The following is a 26,174-nucleotide window of genomic DNA, read 5'->3' on the forward strand; positions in this document are numbered from 1 at the left end:
CCTTCCAAGAAGGCTCATAGGAAGCACAGTTCTCCTTCTCCACCACGGCACATTTCTTCTCCTGCACCACCCAGCGGTTGCCGCCCCAGGCCGTCATCCGTTTCGCCTGGCCGCACCGCTGGTAGCCGACCATCTGGCCGTTCACCGGCGGAGGAAGCTCCCCCTCCCGGCCATCTTACCAAGATGGCCGATGAACCTATAGAACCAATGGACAATGACTGTCCGCCTACTAATAGCGGCGGCAGTGCTCGCTCGAAGCCGGGCCCTCAGCGGCCTTCGAGGTGACCCCTTCTTTCATCTTCCTTTTCTTCTTACGATGGCACTTATTCACTGGAATATTCGCAGCATTCGCTCCAACCGAGAGGACTTGAAGTAGCTGCTCCGCTTGCACCGTCCGCTCGTTGTAGCCCTCCAGGAAACGAAGCTACGCCCATGCGATCAAATTGCCTTGGCACACTACACTTCTGTGCGTTTTGACCTACCCTCTGTGGTAGGTATTCCAGCTCATGGAGGGGTTATGTTGCTGGTCCGGGATGATATTTACTACGATCCCATCACATTGCACACTGGCCTGCAAGCAGTTGCCATCCGAATTACTCTCCCCACTTTTACATTTTCCATTTGTACCGTTTACACTCCATTGTCGTCTGCCGTTACCAGGGCAGACATGATGCAAATTATTGCTCAGCTACCTGCACCATTTTTGTTAACTGGAGACTTCAATGCCCACCATCCCCTTTGGGGCTCTCCAGCATCCTGCCTGAGGGGCTCCCTGTTAGCAGACCTTTTCAACCAGCTCAATCTTGTCTGCCTCAATACTAGCGCCCCTACTTTTCTTTCGGACACATCTCACACCGATTCCCATTTAGACCTCTCTATATGTACTACCCAACTTGCACGCCGGTTTGAGTGGTATGCACTTTCTGATACATATTCGAGCGACCACTTCCCGTGTGTTATCCATCTCCTGCAGCATACCCCCTCTCCGTGCTCATCTAGTTGGAACATCTCCAAAGCAGACTGCGGGCTCTTCTCTTCCAGGGCGACCTTTCAGGATCAAACCTTCACAAGCTGCGATAGTCAGGTCGCACACCTCACGGAAGTCATTCTCACTGCTGCTGAATATTCCATCCCTCACCCTACTTCTTCTCCACGTCGCGTACCGGTCCCCTGGTGGACCGCGGCATGTAGAGACGCTTTACGTGCTCGTCGACGTGCTTTACGCACCTTTAAACGCCACCCTACAGTGGCGAATTGTATCAATTATAAACAATTATGTGCACAGTGTCGTCGTATTATTAAAGAAAGCAAGAAAGCCAGCTGGGCTGCTTTCACAAGCACCTTCAACAGTTTTACTCCTTCTTCTGTTGTCTGGGGTAGCCTGCGCTGGCTATCTGGCACTAAGGTCCACTCACCAGTTTCTGGATTGACCATCGCGAATGACGTCCTTGTGGCCCCTGAGGATGTCTCCAATGCCTTCGGCCGCTTTTTCGCAGAGGTTTCGAGCTCCGCTCATTACCATCCTGCCTTCCTCCCCCGAAAACAGGCAGAGGAGGCTAGACCACCTAACTTCCGCTCCTCGAATCGTGAAAGTTATAATGCCCCATTCACCATGCGGGAACTCAAAAACGCACTTGCCCGGTCACGGTCCTCCGCTCCAGGGCCTGATTCTATTCATATTCAGATGCTGAAGAACCTTTCTCCTGCGGGTAAAGGTTTCCTTCTTCATACTTATAATCGCATCTGGATTGAGGGACATGTTCCCGCATGCTGGCGCGAGTCTATTGTTGTACCGATTCCTAAGCCGGGGAAGGACAAGCACTTGCCTTCCAGTTATCGACCCATCTCGCTTACCAGCTGTGTCTGTAAGGTGATGGAGCGAATGGTTAACTCTCGTTTGGTTTGGCTGCTCAAATCTCGATGCCTACTTACCAATGTACAATGTGGATTTCGTAGGCGCCGCTCCTCTGTTGACCATCTGGTTACCTTGTCGACCTTCATTATGAATAACTTCTTGCGGAAGCGCTCGACTGCAGCTGTGTTCTTTGGTTTGGAGAAGGCTTACGACACCTGTTGGAGGGCGGGCATTCTCCGCACAATGCATACATGGGGCCTTCGTGGTCGCCTCCCTCTTTTTATTCATTCCTTTTTAATGGATCGACAGTTCAGGGTACGTGTGGGCTCTGTCCTGTCAGACACCTTTCACCAGGAGAATGGGGTGCCACAGGGCTCAGTTTTGAGCGTCGCTCTCTTCGCCATAGCGATCAATCCAATAATGGATTGCCTCCCAGCTGATGTATCAGGCTCCCTTTTCGTGGACGATTTTACCATCTATTGCAGCGCGCAGTGTACGTGTTTCCTGGAGCGCTGTCTTCAGCGTTCTCTTTACCATCTTTACTCCTGGAGTGTCGCCAATTGCTTCCGTTTTTCTGCCGAGAAGACGTCTGTATTAACTTCTGGCGCTACAAAGAGTTTCTCCCACCGTCCTTACGACTCGGTCCCATTGCTCTGCCATTCGTGGAGACAACAAAATTTTTAGGTCTTACATTTGACAGGAAACTTAGCTGGTCTCCACATGTGTCATATTTGGCTGCCCGTTGTACCCGTTCTCTGAATGTCCTCCGTGTTCTCAGTGGTATGTCATGGGGAGCGGATCGAACCGTCCTACTTCGCCTATATCGGTCGATCGTCCGCTCCAAGCTGGATTATGGGAGCTTCGTATACTCCTCTGCACGGCCATCCATCTTACGCCGCCTCAACTCCATACAACATCGGGGTTTACGTCTTGCGATCGGAGCGTTTTATACTAGTCCCGTCGAAAGTCTTCATGCTGAAGCTGGTGAATTGCCACTCACCTACCGGCGCGATATACTGCTTTGTCGGTATGCCTGTCGGCTACTGTCAATGCCCGACCACCCGTCTTATCGTTCCTTTTTTGACGACTCTCTCGACCGTCAATACGGGTTGTATGTCTCTGCCCTGCTACCCCCTGGAGTTCGCTTTCATCGCCTCCTTCAACACCTTGATTTTTCACTCGCTGCAACCTTTCGAGTGGGTGAGAGCCACATGCCACCTTGGCTCCAGGCTCAGGTTCGCGTTCACCTTGACCTCAGCTCGCTCCCAAAGGTGGTTACCCCCGGTTCGGTATACCACTCCCGTTTTGTCGAACTTCGTTTGCAGTTCATTAATATGACCTTCATTTATACAGATGGCTCTAAGACCAATGACGGGGTCGGGTGTTCTTTTATTGTCGGGGCACAAAGTTTCAAATACCGGCTCCATGGCCATTGTTCGGTCTTCACAGCTGAGCTCTTTGCCCTCTACCAGGCTGTTCTTTACATCTGCTGCCACCAACATTCTGCTTATGTTATCTGCTCCGATTCCCTGAGCGCACTCCAGAGCCTCAGTGATCCGTATCCGGTTCACCCTTTCGTGCACTGGATCCAACGCTCTCTTCAGCAGCTGGTGGACGACGGTTCTCCGGTTAGCTTTATGTGGGTTCCTGGCCATGTTGGTATCCCTGGGAATGAAGCTGCAGATGCCGCGGCCAAGGCTGCGGTCCTCCAGCCTCAGACAGCTTCTTGTGTCCCTTCATCAGATTGTAGCAGGGTCCTTTGTCGGCGCATTTTATCGCTGTGGCATGCCGATTGGGCTGCACTTACAGACAACAACCTTCGGGCCTTGAAACCTCTTCCTGCGGCTTGGCCGTCCTCCTCACGCCCTTCTCGGCGGGAGGAGGTCGTTTTGGCCCGGTTACAAATTGGACACTGCCGGTTCAGCCATCGCCATCTGCTGACGGCTGCGCCGGCGCCGTTCTGCCCATGTGGGCAATTGCTGATGGTCCGCAACATTTTAACGTCCTGTCCGGATTTTAACACACTGCATCTTGATCTTGGCCTGCCATGTACTCTAGATGCCATTTTAGCGGATGACCCACGAGCAGCTGCTCGCGTTCTTCGTTTTATCAACTTGACAAACCTCTCTAAGGACATTTGATTATGCTGTTTTTTTAATCCTATGCCTGTCAGTCTGTCTTTTATCTTATTTTCCCTTTTAGTTGCTGTTTTAAACTTGTGCCTCGCGGTGCATTCCTAACGTAGTCTGGGCAATAATGACCATTGAAGTTGTGCGTCCTAAAACCACAAAAAAAAAAAAAAAAAAAAAAAAAAAAAAAAAAAAATAGTTTATCCTTGTGATGGACACTGTCACATCAGACCTGCACATGCCACTATCATGGTCACTTATCTATGCTGATGATGATATGTTATGTTGGCTGCAGAGAACATGTTTGATCTCCAGCACTAAATAAAAGAGTGGAATGACCAACTTGTACAATATGGCCTGTGGCCAAGCAAAAAGATAACTGTTAACATGACATAAGATCTGCGAGAAGATGGGACCATGAGTGTTGATGGAGAGGATCTACCAATAGTAACAAAATTTATGTATCTCGGTTCTACAGTCTCTAACAATGGGCAACTTACAGACAAGGTCAATGCAAGGATTCAGGCAGCCTGGATGAATTGGCTATCGTCAGATTAAGGATTCAGGTTACCTTCCATTCGGAAAGTGGATGCACTCAATGACTGTTATGTGGCTTATAAATTATAGAGTGCAACAATCAGTCATCCTTTTTTTAGATTTTATTATGCAAATCCAGATTTCGGCTAGTGGCTTCTGAAGTAAAAGGTCTACCAGACTGTCATCTGTCCTGTTGCTCTCTATGGCACTGAATGTTGGCCAGTTACAGAAATGGCAGAAGGACAACTGGAGGTCATGGAGACTAAGATGCTTAGATGGGCAGGTGGCATTACTCCACTAGATCATGTCTTGAATGATACTATCAAGAAACGTTCTTGGGTCACATCGATCAAGAAGAAAATGTGAGAAAGCCATCTGCTATGATTTGGACATGTGCTGCATTCAAAGGATGATACCATTTCAAAGGCAGTATACACATTGGAAGTCGTGGGAAAGAGACCCAAGGAATGACCTAGACAACGATGGGTAGACACTTTGCACAGTGACCTGAAGGCTGTAAATCTTCATCCAGACACGGTCGCAACAGAACAAAATGGAGACAGCAAAACATATTATTCCCTACTCTTTTGGCTACAAAACCCTATTTCTCAACATAATCTATGTTCAATGTGATGGCCTTATGCATGGTTCCACTCCACTGGTCAACGTCAGAGGTAATGCCTTGCGGCATCAATAACCTCCCCATCATTGTAAGGCTTCCTGTAGAGTGCATCCTTCCAAATAGATGGAAGTCAGAAGATGGAGATCCGTACTGCAGGGTGGATGAGGATGAACAGTTCACTGAAGTATTGTGAGGTTCTCTCAGGTGTCCAGAATTGAGAGGGGCCTTGTGTTGTCAAGGAGGAAGAGTAGTTCATTTGCATGTTTGTGGATACAAACATAGTGAAGTAATTTCTTCAATTTCATGAGGGTAACACAACACATTTCAGTGTTGATTGTTGTACCATGAGGGAGAAAATCCAACACAACAATCCCTTCAAAGTTCCAGAAGACTATAACCATGATTTTACTGGCTTAGGGTGCTGCTTTGAACTTTTTCTTTGGAGGAGAAGCGCTGTGAAGTCACTGCATGAATTGCCCTTTTGTTTCCAGTTCGAAGTAATAAACCCATGTCTCATCGCCTGTGATGATATTTGACAAAAAATTGTCATGATCAGCCTTGTAACACTCAAGCAATTCTGCACATATGATTCTTCATTGCTCTTTATTGTCTATTGTCTATAGTTAGGCTGTGATGATTCCATTGGGCACTCACCTTTGAGTACTCTAACTGGTGGACGAGTGTGTCAGCACTACCAACACAGATGTCCAGGTCAGCAGCGAAGTGTTTGTAATCCATCGATTACCTCAAACGAGAGTGTCTGCATGTTCCAACATTGCAGGAGTCACAGACGTTTGCAGCCGGACAGCATGCAGGAGATTGGACAGGTTTGTGCCACATAGTTGTGATGATAAGATGCCTCACACAACTACTCTCTGTGCTTTTGTTCACTGGCAGGCCTCTGTAGACATTCTGCAAGCACCTATGAATATCTGCAATATTCTGGCTTTCCACAAAAATAAACTCAGTCACAGCTCTCCACATGGAATGCACCTAAGTTACAGACGCCATTTTGTAGGCTACATATAGCACTGCCACCTATTGGAACTTAATGAAACTATAGGGGCTGAAGTGGAAATATTACACAAAGTCCCACAACAAATTCCACATTCATCAACTGAAATTGGCTGATAAAAAAATGTGTTGCATTACTTATTGAACACTCCTCGTATTATAAAGAACAATATCTATGATGAGTCAAACTCGAATGAAGAGTGCACAGTCAAGAAGATAAGTAAATGCCCGGGAGTACTGAAAGCTGAATCAGCGAATGAGTCAAGAGTGCTAAGAGTGGGGTGAATCCTGAGTCATTAAGTAATCTGCTCCGTGTGGAGATCAGAGCAGTAGGGGAGTGGTAAGCACTGAATGGAGAGCTAGGTCACCAGCTCTTGTGAGTCAGTTCTTTGCAGTTCACTCACTCCCAAGTGAGCTGCAGAGTGCTCCTGCTCTGCAGAGCACCTTCTTTTGCAATGAAGAGGCAAATGGTATGGTATGACTGCTCCTTTCAAGTTGTCTTTTAAAATTCAAGGGCACGAGCAAAGTTGAGGAAGTATTTTTTCATTAACGCAGCGTTCTGAAGAACTTATCTTTCATCCTTGTCTTTCTTTTTAGGGCTGCCAATAGCTCCCATAGGAGTATGGTATATATAAACACACACACACACACACACACACACACACACACACACACACACACACACACATTGTCTGTAATATACGAGGGTGGTTTGAAAAGTTCTTGGAATCACCACAAGAGGTCAGTGCTGGCACAACGAGTTGCTCACGTGATATTCATTGGACTGTTGCCTGTAAACACGTGCCATATCAGTGCTCTTGGAAGAGAGCTGTGGCAGTGATGTGGCTCTGTTGTTGTTCCCGCATAGTGATTTGCGAAGATGGAAAAAAATCGAAATTCGAGCAGTGATGAAGTACTTCGTAAAGAAAGGTATTAAAGCAAAGAACATTCATGCCAATTTCCAGAATACACTGGGGACTCTGCTCCTTCATATTCAACTGTTGCCAAGTTGACAAATGAATTTAAATTTGGTTGGGAGAGCTTAGACGATGATCTGCGCAGTGGTCGGCCAAGAAGTGTCACTACTCCAGAAATCATTGCAAAAGTGCACAAAATGGTCAAGGAGGATTGCCAGATGTCACCTGAAAGGGTATATCACATTTTAAATGAAAAATTGGAAATGAAAAAATTATCTGCAGGATGGGTGCCATGACCTTTCATGCTGGATCAAAAACACATGAGAATGGACATATCGGAACAATGCTTGGCCCGTTTTAGGAGAAACAAACAAGATTTTTTGCACTGGTTTGTGACCATTGTGACCACAGATGAAACTCGGTTGCACGACTATACCCCAGAGAAAAAACAACAGTCAAAGCAATGGAAACATGCTGATTCTCCACCACCAAAGAAAGCAAAGACAATTCCTTTGGTGGGAAAGGTCATGGCATCAGTATTCTGGTATGTGAAGGGGATTCTGTTTGTAGATTATCTCCCCACTGGGCAAAAAATTACTGGAGAATACTATGCTAACCTCCTGGACAAATTGCAACAAAAGATAAGCGAAAAAAGGCCAAGTTTAGCAAGGAAGAAAGTCATCTTCCACCAAGACAATGCGCGCCTGCACACATGTGCCGTCAGCATGGCAAAATTACGCGAACTGAGGTATGACTTGTTACCACAGCCACCTTATTGACCTGACGTGGCTCCATCAGACTTCCACCTCTTCCCAAAACTGAAAATTTTCCTTGATGGATGAAGATTCACTTCAAACAAAGAATTGATTGCCAGAGTTGACAACTATTTTGCAGGCCTGAAGGAAACTAATTTTCGAGGTGGGATCAAGGCACTGGAACATTGTTGGACCAAGTGCATTAATCCACAAGGAGACTACATTGAAAAATTAAAAAAAGTTTCAGTGATGTAAGTATTTTTTTCTATGCTATTCCGAGAACATTTCAAACCACCATTGTATTTTTCTGCAGTTTAGTAGACATTTCTCACTGCACTGGTCTATGCCATACTAACTAGTCTAGCATGTTGTGTGGGGTGCTGTGGTAGTGGCCTTAGAATTTTCATTCCATTTGTAGTGCCCCCAGGCAGCATAGGATGGCTAAGTGCTAAGATGGTGTGACCAGGTGGTGGAATCATGGTGGGAGACAAGGTGGCTCCACAGGAAGGCAGATGCAAATGTAAAAAGAGTTCCTTATTGAAGCATCTGCACTGTATGATACCATGTCAGTGGGTGGCTGGCCACTGAATTCTGCTGGGCTGGCTGCTTGCACACGCCGTGATGCTGACACAGAGTCTCCACCAAGCGCCAGTGCCCTCGTTACATAGTAAGCCAGCCATGTGATTTCTACACCAACAAAGTGTACACTTGACACTGCTGTATTTGCTATGGCCATGGGATATACCCAGCTGCATCATGGCACCGGATGCCCGTAACGATGAGATGCCCGTCCTGTGTTGGCGAAAGACTGCTCGTATGCATGGGGAGTAACCCACTGCATCCTGGGCAAGAGTAAACCATACTGCTGTAGTAGATCTGAGATGGCCAGCAGCACCATGGCACTAAGTCAGGTGGCGGCGGGTGGAGGGAGGGGGGACTTAAGAGCATAGAGTTATTTCACTGCTATGGCCTTGAAACGCTGACTTCTAATGCAATGTCCATGTGGCAACCTTGTCCAACACAGTTCCATTGTGCTGATAGGGCTGTGAGACTAAGAATTATTTTGTTACAAAAATGTCCATAATTACAGTCAGCAGCATTTATGTGCCACTACCAGTCATGTATGCTAAACCCTCGTAGGCATTGTCAGTACAGAAATCTGCCTTGCTGTTGCTGCACTAGTATCTACTGTACCGCTGAGTTTGCTGTTTCAGGAAGCTAATCCACCTCGCAACATTGGATTGGCCTTGTTGAATTTACAGTGATGAGATCCCACACCAGCCTGCCAGCAGTGCTGCTGCAATACACCCCACATGCTCATGCAAATATGCCCAAATATGGTCAGTACGCTTCATGCTGTAGAGACATTTCTGATCTGAAGAGCTACTCTTCCTTTTTTTTTAAGTCATCAACTGCTCACTCTGTAGAATCAGTTCAGGAGTGGATCACTCACTTTTAGTGTAGAGGTCCAAACGTGCACAATTGCAAATTATGACTTCATTACTTACAGATTCAAATTGCAAAACTCCCTGATACACTTTGTACAACTTGAAAGTACTCTTATTGTGTTGTTGTGGTCTTCAGTCCAAAGACTGGTTTGATGCAGCTCTCCATGTTACTCTGTCCTGTGCAAGTCTATTAATTTCCAAATAACTACTGCAACCTACGTCCTTTTGAAGCTGCTTACTGTATTCATATCTTGGTCTTCCTCTACAATTTTTAAGCCCCAAATTCGTGATCCCTTAATATCTCAGAATGTGTCCTATCAACTGATCCCTTCTTCTAGTCAGGCTTTGCTACAAATTTCTTTTCTCCCCAATTCTGTTCAGTACCTCATTAGTTATGTGATCTACCCATCTAATCTTTAGCATTTTTCTGAGGACCACATTTCAAATGCTTCTATTCTCTTCTTGTCTCAACTGTTTATCATCCACATTTCACTTCCATATAGGCCTACACTCCAGGGAAATATCTTCATAAAAGAACTCCCAACACTTAAATCTATATTCAATATTAACAAATTTCTCTTCTTCTTAAACACTTTTATTGGCATTGCCAGTCTACATTTTACATCCTCTCTATTTTGGTCCACATCAGTTATTTTGTTGCTCAAATAGCAAAACTCATCTACTACTTATAGCATTTCGTTTCCTAATCCAATTCCCTCTGCATTCCATTACACTTGTTTTGCTTTTGTTGATGTTCATCTTATGTCCTCCTTTCCAGACATAGTCCATTCCATTCAACTGCTCTTTGCTGTCTCTGACAGAATTACAATGTCATTGGAAAAACTCTTAAGCTTTTATTTCTTCTTCCTAAACTTTAATTCCTTCACCAAATTTTTCTTTGGTTTCCTTTACTGTTGTTTAATGTACACATTGAATAACATTGGGCATAAGCTACAACCCTGCCTCATTCCCTCTCAACCAATGCTTCCCTTTCATGTCCCTTGACTCTTATAACTAGTGTCTGGTTTCTGTACAAGTTGCAAATAACCTTTCACTCTCTGTATTTTACCACTGCTATAATTCCAAAGAGTGCATTCCAATAACTGTCAAAAGCTTTCTCTAAATCTACAAAAACAATAAACGTAGTTTTACATTTCCTTAGCCTACCTTCTAAGATAAGTCATAGGGTTAGTATTGCCTCATGTGTTCCAACATTGTCCAATCCAAACTGATCCTCCCCGAGGTCAGCTCCTACCAGTTTCTCCATCCTTCTATAAACCATTTGTGTTAGTATTTTACAATCATGGGTTCTTAAACTGATAGTTCAGTAATATTCACACTTGTCAGAAACTGCTTTCTTTGGAATTTGAAGTAATGCATTCTTCTTGAAGTCTGAGGCTATTTTGCCTGCTCATATATCTTGTGGACCAGGTACAATAGTTTTATCATGGCTGGCTCTTCCAAGGCTGTCAGTATTTCTGGCGGAATTTCATCATCTTCAGGGGCCTCATTCCAACTTAGGTCTTTCGGCGCTCCATCAAATTCTTCTCACAGTATCATATCTTCTCTTAAATCTTCATCTACTTCCTCTTACCTTTCTACAATACTGCCTTCAAGTTAATTTCCTTTGTATAGCCCCTCTATATACTATGTCTGATTTTCAGTTTTCCCTTCTTTGCTTAGTACTGGTTTCCCATCTGAGCTCTTGATATTCATACAGCTGCTTCTCTTTTCTAAAAAGGCCTATGTAATTTTCCTATAGCTAATGCCTATTTTTCCCATAGTTATATACAGGGTCGTTTCCATAAGAACGTGCAAAAATGTAACAGGACTCAGAGGATGCTCCACTGAACAATTTGTGGTTGGGAACCTGGGGTCATAGAAGCCAGCTTAGGGAGATAATAGGAATAATATCACAGTACAGTGTACTTTTTTATTTCCAGTAGTCACAGTTAACAGCAAATACCATCACTGACACAATGAGCATAGCATTTGTACTGTATCTTACAAAATGTGCTGAAACTGATGGCCATAAACCTCAATGCAAGCACGACATCAGCAAACAAGATTCTGACACACCCTGACAAATATTCCTGCTGTGTTTCAAATCACATCACAGGCAGCTACAATTCTGGTGACTAATTCCATCTCTGTATCCACTGGGGTCTCATACACAAGTGACTTTAGATATCATCATAGGCAATAATGGAGGGGATTCAGCTCAGGTGACCTCGCAGGCCATGGAATAGGACCTCCCCTTCCAACCCAGCGATCAGGAAATACTTCCTACTAATCAGGTTCATCTTCATCGTTTCCTTGCAGGAAATAAAGATTGTCCATGTAAATAAACAGCACAGTAAATGTAAACTTGTACCCAGTTTACTTCCACATTTCCTTAAGCTGGCTTTTCTGAATCCAGGTTCCCTACCTCAAATTGTTCAGTCGAGTATTCACTACATCCTGTTACATTTTTCACACTCTTACGGAAACACTCTGCATGCTTCCATACATTTACATCCGTACTCTAGCCATTCCTGCTTAGGAATTTTGCATTTCCTTCCAATCTCATTTTTTCAAGGTTTGTATTCTCTTTTGCTTGCTTCATTTGATGCATTTTTATATCTTCTCCTTTCATCAATTAAATTCATTATGTGATATGATATCCAAGGATTTCTACTGGGCCTTGTCTTTTTTATGTATTTGATCCTTTGCCACCTTCACTATTTCATCTCTTAGAGCTATCTACAGTGCATAACTGTAGTATATGTGGGCTGGGCCCCTGTGTACTTGATCATGCCTTTTCTGACACTGTGTCTGCGTCCTGTTGGGTGCTGGCCCTTGGCTTGATGACACTCCTGCTTCAGAGATTGTTTATAGCCCTTGCCAGTGTATTGCGTGTTTCAACCCAGTGCTGATTACAAATATTATGTTTACAAGCTTCATGCTAGCAGGTGCCACCATCATCTTTACAGGCAGTGAGTGCAGCAACTACATAAAAGCTGCTATTAGGGACTAGATTGAGTTTGTGAGTCACATAACACTACCAGACATCTTCTGGGCCACTCAGTGCTGCTGTGAATGGTGCTACAGTGATTATCAAATCGACATTTATTCGTCTGGCTTTCACTGCCATCATACCAGGCCATAACCAAAATCTGGATGTGCTACATTGTTTGGACTTTGCTTGTTTACGCACCAGGTATGTTATGCTATGCTGGGCTAGAACACATCTACTGCCTTGGTATTACCTATGGCCCTTGCTTTCCTGTTTTTATATTCTGTGCAGTCTTGAGTTTGGCTCCATAATCAAGTAACTGCCCAGCATTCTTTTGTATTGTGTGCTACAATAATACCAATAAATTGTGGTCACAGTCAACATCTGTCCCTAGAAACATCTTATAGTTTAAAATCTGGTTCTGAAATCTCTGTCTTACCATTACATAATCAATATGGAACCATCTGGTACCCCCATGTCTCTTTCACACAAACAACTTTCATGAGTCTTAAACCAAGTGTTAGTCATGATTAAATTATGCTCTGAACAAAATTCTACCAGACGGCTTCCTCTTTCATTCCTTTCCCCCAGTCCACTTTACCTACGATCTTTCCATCTCCTCCTCTTCATACTATCAGAATCCCATTACAATTAAATTTTCCTCTCCCCTAACCACCTGACTCGTTTCTTTTATCTCAACACACATTGTTTTCAAACTCTTCATCATCTACATAACTAGTTGCCATATTAACTTGTACTAATGTGGTGGGTGTTGGCTTCATGTCCATCGTGGCTACAATAATGTGTTCACTATGCTGTTCATGGTAGCTTACCCTCATCATTGCACAAAGGCAGTCAGGTAGCTTCAGGTACGGATGTCTAGCATTTCATGATGATGTACATATACAAAACTGAATGTTGATATAAATTTAGACAACATTGTCCATGGAGTACAGCGACCTGGTGCTATATTTAGCTTAAAATCAACAGTTGAGATTGCAATAATATTTGTTTATTTACCAGTTTTGGCTTATGTTAAAGCCATCTTCAGAATTTTCAGCCCCATATCGCTGGTGCTGGCAGCTCCTCGGTTTTCTTGTGATACCATGATCATACTGAGGATGGCTTTAACATAATCCGAAACCAGCAAATAAACAAATATTATTGTGATCTCGACTGCTGATTTTAACCTGAATGTTGATATGATAAGCTTTCTGCTGAAGTATACTAATATCTGATTTTGGGTTGTTGGAGGGTGAAGAAACAAGCAAGGACATGCAATTTTTGTTGTCTTTGTATAACAATACGTTAGTCTAAATGAATGTGTGTACATATATTGCAAAAAACTTGTCATGTAAAATTCTTGTTGCCAAGAAATGTATCACGTGTGTATTACTTTGCTGATAAAAAAAAGCTTATTCCTCTGTTTTGGTGCAGACAATAAATCTTGTTGCACAGATAACAATACAATATCTAGTGGTTTTCTAGAACCTCCTCCATATAAAGCAGAGAGAGAGTGTGTGTGTGTGTGAGTGTGTGTGTGTGTGTGTGTGTGTGTGTGTGTGTGTGTGAGAGAGAGAGAGAGAGAGAGAGAGAGAGAGAGAGAGAGAGAGAGAGAGAGAGAGAGAGATCTCCTCCCAAACCCCTGGATCAATTTCAACCAAATTTGGCACAGAAACAAAAGGCCTCATGAGTATCAGCACTGTGGGATTTATAGCCACCTAGTTCCAATTGGAGTGGAGATGCAAGGAAAAATGTGTTTTTTCCATCCTTTGGCATACAGGTTGCCCTGCACAACAGGCATGTTGTGTGGGAACAGTATTGGCCTGCCAAATCAACCTGCTTTGCAAGGCAGCCTACATGTTAGGGGCAAGAAATGGTTTTCTGGGCCCTGACACATAGGCTGCCCTGAATAAGAGGTGTGTTCTGGAAGTAGTGTTGGCCTGCTTTACTGAACCGTATTGCAGGGGCTACAGGTGCTGATGAGTGTGGCTGGGAATACGTTGAGATGGATAGAGGCGATGGACAGAATGAGGGGAAAGAGGAAGTGGAAAGAGAATGGGAAGAAAGGGGAGATGCATGAGGCAGGCAGAAGGTGTAGAGGAATGGTAGGCAGGTGGAAAAAGAAGAGTGGAAGGTGGAGATGAAAAGAGAGAGGGGAAGGAAGATACAGTCAGACAGAGGGGGAGGAAGATATGTTCAGAGAGAGGGGTTGGAGGAATGAACAGAGAGAGTGGGAAGGAAGAGTCAGAGGTGGGAGGATGAGGTGGACAGAAAGGCAGGATGAGGTGGATGTACAAAGGGGGAGATGTATTCAATATATGTGTTGAACACATACACGGGCAAAGCCATGGAGAAAAGACAAGTTTATATATTAATATGCTGTCTTGAGTCTCATCCTGAAATCAGTCTGGAAAGTCTATCACAAAATATGGAGACAACCTTCTTATGTGTCATGCCACCCATGATGGAGAAAGTTATATGGAGAAATTCTGTGACCAACACTCACACTTAAATTCAGCACTGCTGTTTGCCACCAGTCTCTTCCCACCAAATGTCAGATGCCTACCACGATGTCCACTTGTACTGGAACCCACAATTTGCATTGATTATTCTCTTGCTGGTTCTTATAATGCTTTTTTTCCACTGCGACTGTGTGCTACATCCCTTAATTTGAGTTGGGTATGATTTTGGAACTTTCGTATTTCTCACTAACAATGACCTAGCTCTACTTTGTTCTCAGTATTCCTAACCAATTGGCTTATAAGCAGGCTCACAGCCAGTTGCAGGTTTCAAGGCTGTTGTTATATTGCAGGCTGTGAGACAGGCTAAGCAGCTGTAGCTTCTTCTCAGCATTTCTTTTTCTCTGTTAATAGATGGCATGATTTGTTATAAACCATTGGGAAGCTGAGAAATTGATCTATTTAATGGTGTATAATAAACTAGATTTCTTCTGATATTTTGCGAGTTATAAGAAATTGTTTTCAGGATTTGTTAGGTTTATCCCCACCAATCCCATTAAGAAAATGCCCTCCAGAAATTGTGTAGCATATAAAGCAAGGAAGAAGAAAAGTGATACATAGTATGAGTGTGAGATATGTCTATTGGCATTGCACATGCCTGTATTTTTACGGGTATACCATATCAATAAAAATTTCTGAAACTGTATTATCTCTACCCATCATTACTTCAATAAATAGTAAGGACAGATTTATAAAGAATTACTATCAAAAAAATTATAATTTTGAGGAAAGTGTGTACGACAAAATATGCTGATTTTCATAAATTTAAATAGTAGATATAGGGTCAACTATGGAGAAAAATATTCGTAAGTCAATGGGTTAATTATGTGTGTGTGTCTTGAACTTATCTGAATTGTGAGGAAATAAATGATATTTTGGCAAAGACACAAAATAATAAATAAGCATTGTGAAAACACACTCCACTCAGAAGACAGCTGGTTTCTCAAGTGAGGGAAATAATTCAGAAGTACTGGCTGTAAATTAGCATAGAGAGAATTTTATTACACTTTCAATTAACTGGCTTTTGCCTTAATATCCAAAATTACACACTATATATCACACTTTCATTTTTTTAAATAAAGTAACCAAACCAGGAAACATTTATGTTTAATTTTAGGCATAGAAGATTTTACAGAATATTCTACTCACGTGACATCAAATCTCTGAATTTACGGTACGTATTGTCTGAGTAAAATCCCATTTCCTGATCCGCTCCTCTCTGAAAATTTGCAAACCCAGAGTTACAAAATAACAGTGGACAGAAAAGGTTTTCATTGAAATAATACCATTAGTACTAACCTGTAATTTAAATATAATTCTTGCAACAAGCATGGCAGCATCTGGCACAACACGGGGTGAAATTTTTTTTAGCAAGTGGCATTCATACTTGTGGTCAAGCCAAGCAGATTTTTGACACTCATGGCCACAGTAATAACAGAATTGACAACCAGAACATCTTGATAGTTTACCACTGGAATGAGAAATTAATCTGTTGATGTCAAACAGACAAAACTAAATAGTAAGCAAAATTTGTGCATTTGTCAAGATCAGCATAAACTTATGAACTAGCCTTTCCCTCCTCTTTTTCTTCTCTTGATATTAGGGTCATTGCATATGAAACTCTGGCACTAAGACGAAGCCCGTGGGACATGGATGTGTTGCAACCTAAAGGGACCACTGCAGCTTTTACACAAAGTGATACAGGAAAAGTTCATACATTCTTAATATTCAGATGAGATGTGAATTCCACTTGCTTCCACATACAATTCAACAGACATAACCAATGCACCCCATAACACAGTCACACCAAAAGTGTTTTTACTTTACAAATAAACAACTAGCCACTTATGTTCTGTTATAATCTCTGTCAGTTCTGGTTTGCAGCATCAACATTTCAGCCACAACTGGCACAAGTTCATTTTTGCTGAGCTTCAACTTTTGTTTGGGTGTGATGAACTCACAACCTTTACTGTACCAACAGTTAACTCACCAGTTTGGGCTGGTATCACGAATCTTACAAATTTATGTTTTAATGGTAAAAAGGAAACTTGTGAAAATCAAATGTCTGGACTTAAACACAAACACCTCTTACTAATGTTCTGTCTTTGACACCTTACACTCTCTGATGACTTTTCTTCAAATTTGGCTTCCATCCTCCTCATACAAAGTGGGTTTTGAGTGCCTACTTTCACCTTGTTCTAAATAATACTTAGTCACATGACTCAGTTCATTAGCTGCAAGGCTGAAACAGATTTATTGGGCTTTGGGGCAAATTCTGTTTCTGCTTCTGTACTGTTATAAGTCAATTTTTACCTTGAGAAAGTTCAAACCTCGTACAAAACACAAATTGGCTAAAGTACATTGAATGTTTCCCTGGAGAAGCTGTAATAAGAGTCATCACCTAAAGCTTTTATCATCAAACAAAAAAAAATTTTTTTTACCCCTCTGATTCCATCTGCTATACCATTCATGCCACTTGTTTCAAAAACTGTCCTTGTAGTTTATAGACAAAGTCCATCGTCTGCCATACGAGCTGTAGGAACATAAACCTGGTTATAAACTATGGCACTGCTTCATCTAACTGCTCATTTATTGATAGTTTCATTGACTGCAACAACAGCACATTTATTTTGGGTTCCACTGAATCACTGCCACATGTTCATATAACATATGACAGTAAACAATCTTCTTTGAAATGCTAATTGAATATGGTAGAATATGATTAAGAAAAGGAAACAATATTTAACATAATAATATAAATGACACCAACAATTTGACTGTATAATATGTCACTTTCAAATTACTTATATACTGCACAGGGACTGGGGAAGGTGCAGTGAGGGAGGGAGGGTGGGTGAAAATCAGTTAGACTCTATAATTAAAAACCATCCTGGTGCAATCACAACAAATGATCTAGGAAAACAATATTAAAAAGGAAATTCAGGATGGCTGCATCATGTAACAAGCATGAATTCTCAAAATAGTACCGTGGTACTGCCTTCAGTTTTTTGCAGTCACAATAGCATTACTAAATGACCTTTAAGGCTCATGCAGAGAACAGGAAGTTCAATGACGAACAAAGTAGCACAACCTGTAAGTAGATTGTTTGTTTAATAATCTACCATCAGTTGCAATCCATGTTGAGGGAGATCTCTGTGCTGAGCCATGTTCTATTACCGCTTCCAAATGGATTCACTGAACACTGAAACTCTTCATGTGTCGTGAAACAAACTATTTATATTAAGAAATACTTTATCCTTCACTTTTAAACTACAGCTGTGGAGTAATTTACATTATCACTGTGAAGGAAGTCACAAACAGAAGTTTCCAGAGTGAAAAGTCTTCAACTTTTGTTTGAGAATCAGAGGGTAAACCAGTTCAAAACAGATTATGACCACTGACAGTAAAAGTAATATCATTCAGCTTTTGCTAGAAACACAATTATACATGATGTGCAGTCTATGGGAGATTCCCCTTAAGTCCAGCCTCTCAATACTCAACCTCAGCTACCTGATTCCCACCACTTCACTGATTATGTCATTATTTGATGGGTGTAGAATATCACACCTAGCAAAATTATCAGCAAGATTCTGAATCAGCCTATTAGCTTAAATCAACAACTGATTCCCCTAATATATGATGCCCTCTATTATTTAGTGCCTGTTATAAATATGTATCAAAAAGTAGGGGAAGGAGAAAATCTCTACCTGGCACTAATATCGGTTGAATTTTATTTTAGTTGTATAGGTATGGTACATGTTGTGCAGTACCTTAAGTGAAGTATCAACTAAATCTGCTGTATAACTGTGTTTTTATGGCTTTTTAAAATAGGCATGTAATGTACTGTCAGATGGATAACTTGGCATTTGTGCCCTCATAAAATTCTTTGTCTCATAGGGTTTACTGCCACTGGAAATTGATCCAAATTTGGTGAAGGTCTATAAGGAGCCTGCCTCTACCTTTTCTAGAGTTATAAAATAAGTAGCTGAATTCAAATGCAGGAATAATTCACCTGAAGATTACCAATGTGATGGGCATGCCAAAACTGCAACCATACATGTAAACATTGAAATAATGCACAACATGGTATTGGATGATCAACAGTTAAAGGTGTATGAAACAGCTGATTCCAAAGACATAAGATGAAGGAGCACAGTACATTTTATTTGAATAATCACCAACAAGAAACCCCTGTGTGAGATGGATACCATATTTGGCAGATACGGACCAAAAGCAAATGTGAAAATGAATGTCTTAGTAATGTTTGGAGTATTTTAAAAATAAGTTAACAGATGCTGTACATCAATTTGTTACTATGAATGGGATTAAGGCTGCTATTCATGTAAGAAGCACAACAGCAATAAACCAATAAATGGGAGCCAGTGGCTGTGCACCCAAAAAGATAAAAGTAGATTTTACCTGCCACAAAGGGCTTGGATGCAAATGGAATCATCCTCCTCAGTTATCTTGGAAGGGGTAAAACTCATAAATACAATCCAAGTCTTTTGGACAGATTGACTGAAAAAAATAATAAAATATGAAAAGAAGCTTGGATTGCAAAGGGGAGGGGGGAAATCATTCATAAAGTAAATATACTGGCATGTAATGGCATTAGCCTCCAGATTTGGAACCATCCGATTTCCACCTATTCTCACATATAAACAAATTTATGGCTAGAAAATTCTTTAATCTAATGCAGAGATTATGGCAGTCACAGGTGGACGATTTGCAGTTCTTCTTGAATTGCATTTTAAGCATAGAATCTAGATGGTGTAAAAGGCTGGACAAAGCACATTGACCTACAAAGTGTCTATGACAAAAGAATTTTTTTTTCCCTTGAGGGGAAAAAAACCACAGTTTCTCACTTTCAAGCGAAAAAGTTTTCTCCTTGCATGAGTCACTGATTAAAAAGTGGTAGAAGTATAGAACCCCAAAGGACACCTGAATATACAATGCCCAAGCCAAATAAAGGCCCAATTCATGTCACATGTTAAAATAAAGCTAATTTCTAGCTCCAATTTCTTACATGAGAGTAGAACCAACTGTAGATTTTACCTTACACAACACTGCTGTGACTTTCAGCAGCAAAGAGCCTCTGTAAGAAGAAATAAACAGCTTTGTCAACTGGTGAACAATCCCCAAATCCAAACTATTAATAAGAAGTAGTGGTCATGGAAATAAGCTTATATTTTGTAGAATACTGTATTTTCAGAATTGTTAAGAATACAGGTGACTATATTAACCTGTAAAAGTAAGCTTCAATCTGTTGCTTCCTCCTAATGCAGAAGTATACAACTGCATAACCTCCCATATTAAATACTTGCTGGTCTATTGTTGTACCAAGTCAGTCACATGAAAAAATCAAGTTTAACATAAGGGTATTTGTATCTTTATCAGGAATGAAACACAAATGGTCCCATTCAATCACTTCTATTTAACACATCTATGGTGTGAAAAGTCATTTTGGTGCTGTAGCTTTCAGTCTGAAGACTGGTTTGATACAGCTCTTCATGCTAGTCTGTTGTGAGAAAGCCTCTTTGTCTCTTCATAATTACTGCAACTGACAACAATTTGAATCTGTTAGTGTAGTTGAGCATTTGTCTCCCTCAGTGATTTTTAATCCCCCCCCCCCCCCCTCCTCCTTTTCTCGCCAAACTGATGATTCCTTGATGTCTCGTGATGTGTCCTATTAACCAATCCTTTCTTTTAGTCAAGTTGTGTCAAGAATTTCTTCTCTCTCCAGTTTGATTCTGTACCTCCTCATTAGTTATTCAGTTTACTCATCTAATATTTGGCATTCTTCTGCAGCACATTTGTAAAGCTTATATTGTCTACCTGTCCAAACTATTTATAATACAAGTTTCACTATGCTGTTTACAGCTGCTCGCCAGAATTCCTATTTTCTTGTTCATTATTTGACTTACTTCTTCATTGACTCTATTTGGTTCTGTTGATAGCCCTGCTCTCATCTGCCACCACAAATGACTAATTCCAACTATAGCTAACTTCAACTCATCCATTTCTCTTTTTAAATTCTCTAACCGACCAACCTACCTACTGGCTTAAAGGATCTAACAGTTCACACTATGACCCTTAAAATATCATTTTGTTTTTCCTGATAACAACATCCACCTGAGGGGTCCCAACCCACAGATCGGAAAAGGGGCTATTATCTCTGGAATATTTTACTCCACAGGATACCATCATCATTAAACCATTTAGTAGTGTTGCAGGTCCTTGGTATATATAACAGCAGTAGTTTCCCATTGCTTTCAGCTTATCACAGCAAGTTGGCTAGTGCTACAAGGCCAGATCAGTCATTTGTCCAATCCGTTGCCCCTCCAACTGCCCCACTTCAGGACAACTGTTAGTCTGGCCGCTCCATATTATTGTGAAATTCTTGCATCTGCAGCATGGCTATCTTAATCATTGACATGTCCACCCCACAATGAAAGTTATGTGCCTTTGCTTGTGACTCATCATCAATAGAAGTTGGCTGCATTCTAGCACTCAAATTGTCTGTGAAAAATGTTGTCCTGTAATTCTGTATTAGCTAATACAGAACATTTAAGTGTCCCTGCCTTGTGAAAGACGAAAAATTCTCTCCCACTTCCCAGCATTTCAATCATTTCAGTTATATTCACCTGTCTCTAATTGCATGGTTACAGTCATCATTTCAGAAAACAACATGCTGGTCTCCAATGCCAACTGAGTACTTCAGCATCAGTGCCCTTGTGGATGATGTATAATGCTAGTTTCTCACAGAAGCCAGCTTTTTACTTGTTCAGTGTGGAAATTTGGTTCTTGCTGTAAATTATAATCTTGGACATTTTCACTTTCATGGGACAGGCATGGATTTTCAATTTTATATTTTTAATGAATACAATAATCTAATAAACATACACTTATGGAATATGGAGAATTCCTGTAGTTCTGAATAATGGTCCCTTTTTCTTCTTCTTCTTCTTCCCTCCATTATTATTACAATTCTTTCTTTCATCCGAAAAAGTTTTGTAGTTCTACATCTAAACAAGTACTCCACAAACCACCGCATAGTATCCAGCAGACAGTACCTTGTACTACAACTAGTCATTTTCATTCCAACTCCATTCGCAAATACAGCAAGGGAAAAATAAGTGGCTACATGCTCTGCACAAGCCTTAATTTCTCTTACTTTGTAGTCCTTACATGGAATGTACATTGCAGTAGTGGAATCATTTTGCGGTCAGCTTCAAATGCTGCGTCTCTAAATTTTCTCTTAAGTGTTCCACAAAAAAGAACATTTCCTTCCCTCCAAGGATTCCCACTTGAGTTCATGAAGCATCGCCGTAATACTCATGTGTTGACTGAACCTACTGGTAACAAATCTAGCAACCTGCCTTTGAAATGATTTGATGTTGTCTGTCATTCCAACCTGGTGGAGATCCCAAACATGCAAATAGTGCTCAAGAATGTGTCATATTAGTGTTCTACACATGGTCTCCTTTACAGATGAACCACACTTCCCTGAAATTATCCTCCTCAGATGATGCTGACCATTCACCTTCCTTAATGCCATCATTATGTGCTCGTTCCATTTCAGATTGATTTGCAATGTTATGCCTAGATATTTAACCGATCTGACGGTGTGAAGCAGAAAACTACTAATACTGTATTTGAACATTATGAGATCGTTTTTCCTACTCATCTGTATTATCTTATATTTTCCTATGTTAGGGTGAGGATTCATCACCCCAATTAGAAATTTTACCTATGCCAACTTGTATCCTCCTACAGTCACTCGATGATGGTGCCTTTCCGCACACCACAGCATCATCTGCAATTAGCTGCAGACTGCTGCTCACGCTGTTTGTCAGATTATTTTTGTACATTTATTTATTTTGCCATACGTGGACATTTTAAAATGTGTGGATGTTGTCAGGTCGGCCGGGGTGTTCTAGACGCTACAGTCTGGAACAACGCGACCGCTACGGTCGCAGGTTCGAATCCTGCCTTGGGCATGGATGTGTGTGATGTCCTTAGGTTAGTTAGGTTTAAGTAGTTCTAAGCTCCAGGGGACTGATGACCTTAGAGGTTAAGTCCCATAGTGCTCAGAGCCATTTGAACTGTTTTTGATGTTGTCAGTTTGTGTACATTCTTATATTTATACAATTTGTTGTTACATGTAGTTAAACATTGTGACATATAAGTTATGGAGAATAATCTGTTCTCCTAACACCTACATTGCAGAGCTCAAAAATTAATGTGTTTGGTCAATTACAACAATCTTGGGCAGAGCAAGTCATATACCAGTCACTTGAGCCCCATTGTCTAATTTATGGAGCATTTTACTTACAGATTCAAAAATTGCAGTATCAGTTCATCAGCTTCCTCTGAAATCACATTCTGCTGTGGAAAGGACTTGATGTTCGTACAGTAAATCTGAAGGCTATTTTGGAAAATGTTTTCTGGTATTTTTGAGAAACTACAGAATCGCAATTTCAATTTCACTTTAATTAAATTAGAGACAGTTCCAGCTGATGGAACTGTTCCACAAATGGGTGAATGGTTTAATTATAAAGTCACTACCATTGATGATAATGTAATCTGGGATGCCATATATAGCTGTAGAATAGTGAGCTTTCAAAATTATAATGATTATTAAAATGTCTCTAATTAGCTGAAAGAAAAGAAAATGGAAGCCGAATTATTGTTTGAGGTGTCTGATAATACATGACTATTACTGTATGGTCTGAGTCAAGTGTCAAATTATATTTGAAAGACATATGTTGACGGTGAACACAATTTCCTTTGGTTTAGTAATTTCTGTGCAGTTATTATTGAATTTGCATTGAAATTTTGTAAACTGTCACTATATGTTTGCTATTTTACTATGCCCCATAGAGCTTTCATATTGTTATTGGCAGTTGTGGTATAATTATTACTTCCAATATTTCTCTCTTTCATTATGTTTTGAATGTAGTTTTGCACTTTCTGATATACTGATAAAAACACCTGTCACTTTATGAGTTGTTGAGACGTCACAGTGTCTGCATATTTCTGTAGAAGATTTCTAAATGTTAGTGGTGAGCCTAGTTAGATTTCTAGCACTGGTTTCAATTTTCATTTTTGATGAGAATTGATATATTTCAACCAGGTGTAAATATTTCTAGAAAACAAAATTTTCATAATCAGCCCTGTATCTGCACATTTAGCTAAAGCTATGAACTGGATTCCTCCCTCCCCACCCCCCTCTCTGCTTCCACCCCAGAATCTTGATTGCGGTGACAGGCTGATCTGTAGCGCAGCTCGAGGTCTAGGTTAAATTGGAAAGTGACAGTTTGGTTGTAAGCTGGCGAAGCCAACAAATGTGGAAGAAAGTTTGGCTGTGGTAAGAAACTGAGTGGTAACAAAGCATCACGTTTACATCAACACCATGCTGAAAAATGCAAAGGGGGACCAATATGTAACTTTTACCATATATTTCATCCTAACAGTTCCTCCTTAGTGGGTACCATAATTGCTGCATGTTTGTTGGGTGAAATAACTGCCTTCTTTTGTTCTTGCTAACTGTATCGCCTAATTTTGGTTTGTAGAACAATGAAGTGAGTATATTGATCACTATACCTTATGTTGATATTTCCCTTCTAATACTCAAACTTGTCAGTATTTAAGAATATCTGATCAATAGTGGTGCTAGATAATTTGTTAGTTATGGTTGAAGAATTGGTAGTTATATGTAAATTACATGTCCCACACGTGACATTCAGTGTTAGCTTTTCTTCAGTTTGTTACATACAGTGCTCAGGTTTCCATCTAGACTTACATATAAACAAATAATACTTGCTATGTCCTAGTGCAGATTGTTCAACGATGTGTTCTGTTGCTAGATTAGTAATGAATTTTAGTTGGCATTGTTCAACACTTTATCTAACAAATGTGCGTTTTTCTACTGAAATATGTCAACGTAAAACAACATACGGTAACTTTATGGACTATTTGGTTAATTAGTGTTCATTACGGCAAATTACGGATACCGTTACATTTTTTTACTTGCGGGAATCTATGAACGCAACGGGTATGTTGATAATATAGCACGTTTTATGTTGGTTAGCAGTTATATTTTCGGAAGGAACAACATATTCAAAACAACGTGGGGTTAGTAGTAATAGCTACCACACAGGAGGCGGCAATGGAAGACGATGGTTACATGCATGAATGAATTATGCAGCGATGCCTGCTAGACGTAAACAAATAACTCTTCAAATAAATTCAATGGAAACATGCGATAAGCCATACGACGATTTTTTTGCTCAAACATTTATTTTGTATTTCGGCTGTCGTGAGTTCGCTGTTCAGTAAAATTCCTACTTTCTCCGCGAGGGGCGCGAGTCACGGCTATTTCAACAGCAGAAAGCCTTTATGCGTATCGTATTTTAAAATTTCATGAATAACTATTCAAACGTACCAGGTAAGCGTAAACAGAGTTTCGTACATCAATAATGCAATCGTCAAAACAGAGCACGAAATTAATTCCATGGAATTTAAGTTCTGAATTATAGGTATTTTATGCCGGACCAATAAAACAATCACCGAGCGAGGTGGCGCAGTTGTTAGACACTGGACTCGCATTCGGGAGGACGACGGTTCAATCCCGCGTCCGGCCATCCTGATTTAGGTTTTCCGTGATTTCCCTAAAATCAGTCCAGGCAAATGCCGGGATGGTTCCTCTGAAAGGGCACAGCCGACTTCCTTCCCCATCCTTCCCTACTCCGATGAGACCGATGAACACGCTGTCTGGTCTCCTTCCCCAAAAACAACCACCACCAACAACAACAACAATAAAACAATCAAGCCGCCAGGATTCATGACGAAAGCGGGGTGACAGATGTGAACATTCCTTCGTTAAAGCTCTTCAAGAATTTTAAAAGAAGTTTATGTTCGCTGAAATGAAAAACTCACAAGCTGAGAACAAATACAATAAAGGCCGATTTGACAGCCGTTTCACTTGAGCTTTCATTTTTGTCTCATTTCCGTTCTCATATTTACCATTTGAGCTGTTTCATTGCCGAATTTGTAACATACAGCTTCACCAACCCATTGCTGATATTTGAAGCCTAACAAAAGTTTCTTCAACTTTGCAAGAATATTATATAAATATTACATTTAGAGTATCATTCATTGTTGCAGTAATGAACACAACAGGGCATTGTGTTATTTTCTCGAATAAGGTGATGCTAAAGTCACACAGTTCTTGATCTGGTGCACTGCATATCCTACATAAGCACCATATCAATCATATTTGATTTTGAGCCTATACACAAAGAGGAGCACACACACTTCAGCATTGTTGAATTGCACTGATATTGTTAAGGGCATAAAATGTGACTCATTAGCGAGA

General features: G+C 41.1%; 1 protein-coding gene across 4 annotated transcripts in view; it reads right to left on the reverse strand.

Annotated features, from left to right (window-relative positions):
- The window catches only part of LOC126470232 (histone-lysine N-methyltransferase SMYD3), a 234,589-nt gene that overhangs the window by 85,925 nt on the left and 122,490 nt on the right, over nucleotides 1–26,174 (reverse strand). For 3 of the 4 annotated variants that reach the window (XM_050097926.1, XM_050097927.1, XM_050097925.1), the window contains exons 2-3: nucleotides 16,094–16,265; nucleotides 15,944–16,013 (exon numbers count right to left, since the gene is read on the reverse strand). In XM_050097926.1, coding sequence (XP_049953883.1) covers nucleotides 15,944–16,013; nucleotides 16,094–16,265 — 242 coding nt within the window. Of the gene's footprint in view, nucleotides 1–15,943; nucleotides 16,014–16,093; nucleotides 16,266–25,241; nucleotides 25,349–26,174 lie in introns of those variants that run through there. The other variant, XM_050097928.1, reaches the window with a different exon arrangement.

Source organism: Schistocerca serialis, chromosome 3 (genome assembly GCF_023864345.2).
Source record: "Schistocerca serialis cubense isolate TAMUIC-IGC-003099 chromosome 3, iqSchSeri2.2, whole genome shotgun sequence".
Taxonomy (NCBI): Eukaryota; Metazoa; Arthropoda; class Insecta; order Orthoptera; family Acrididae; genus Schistocerca; species Schistocerca serialis.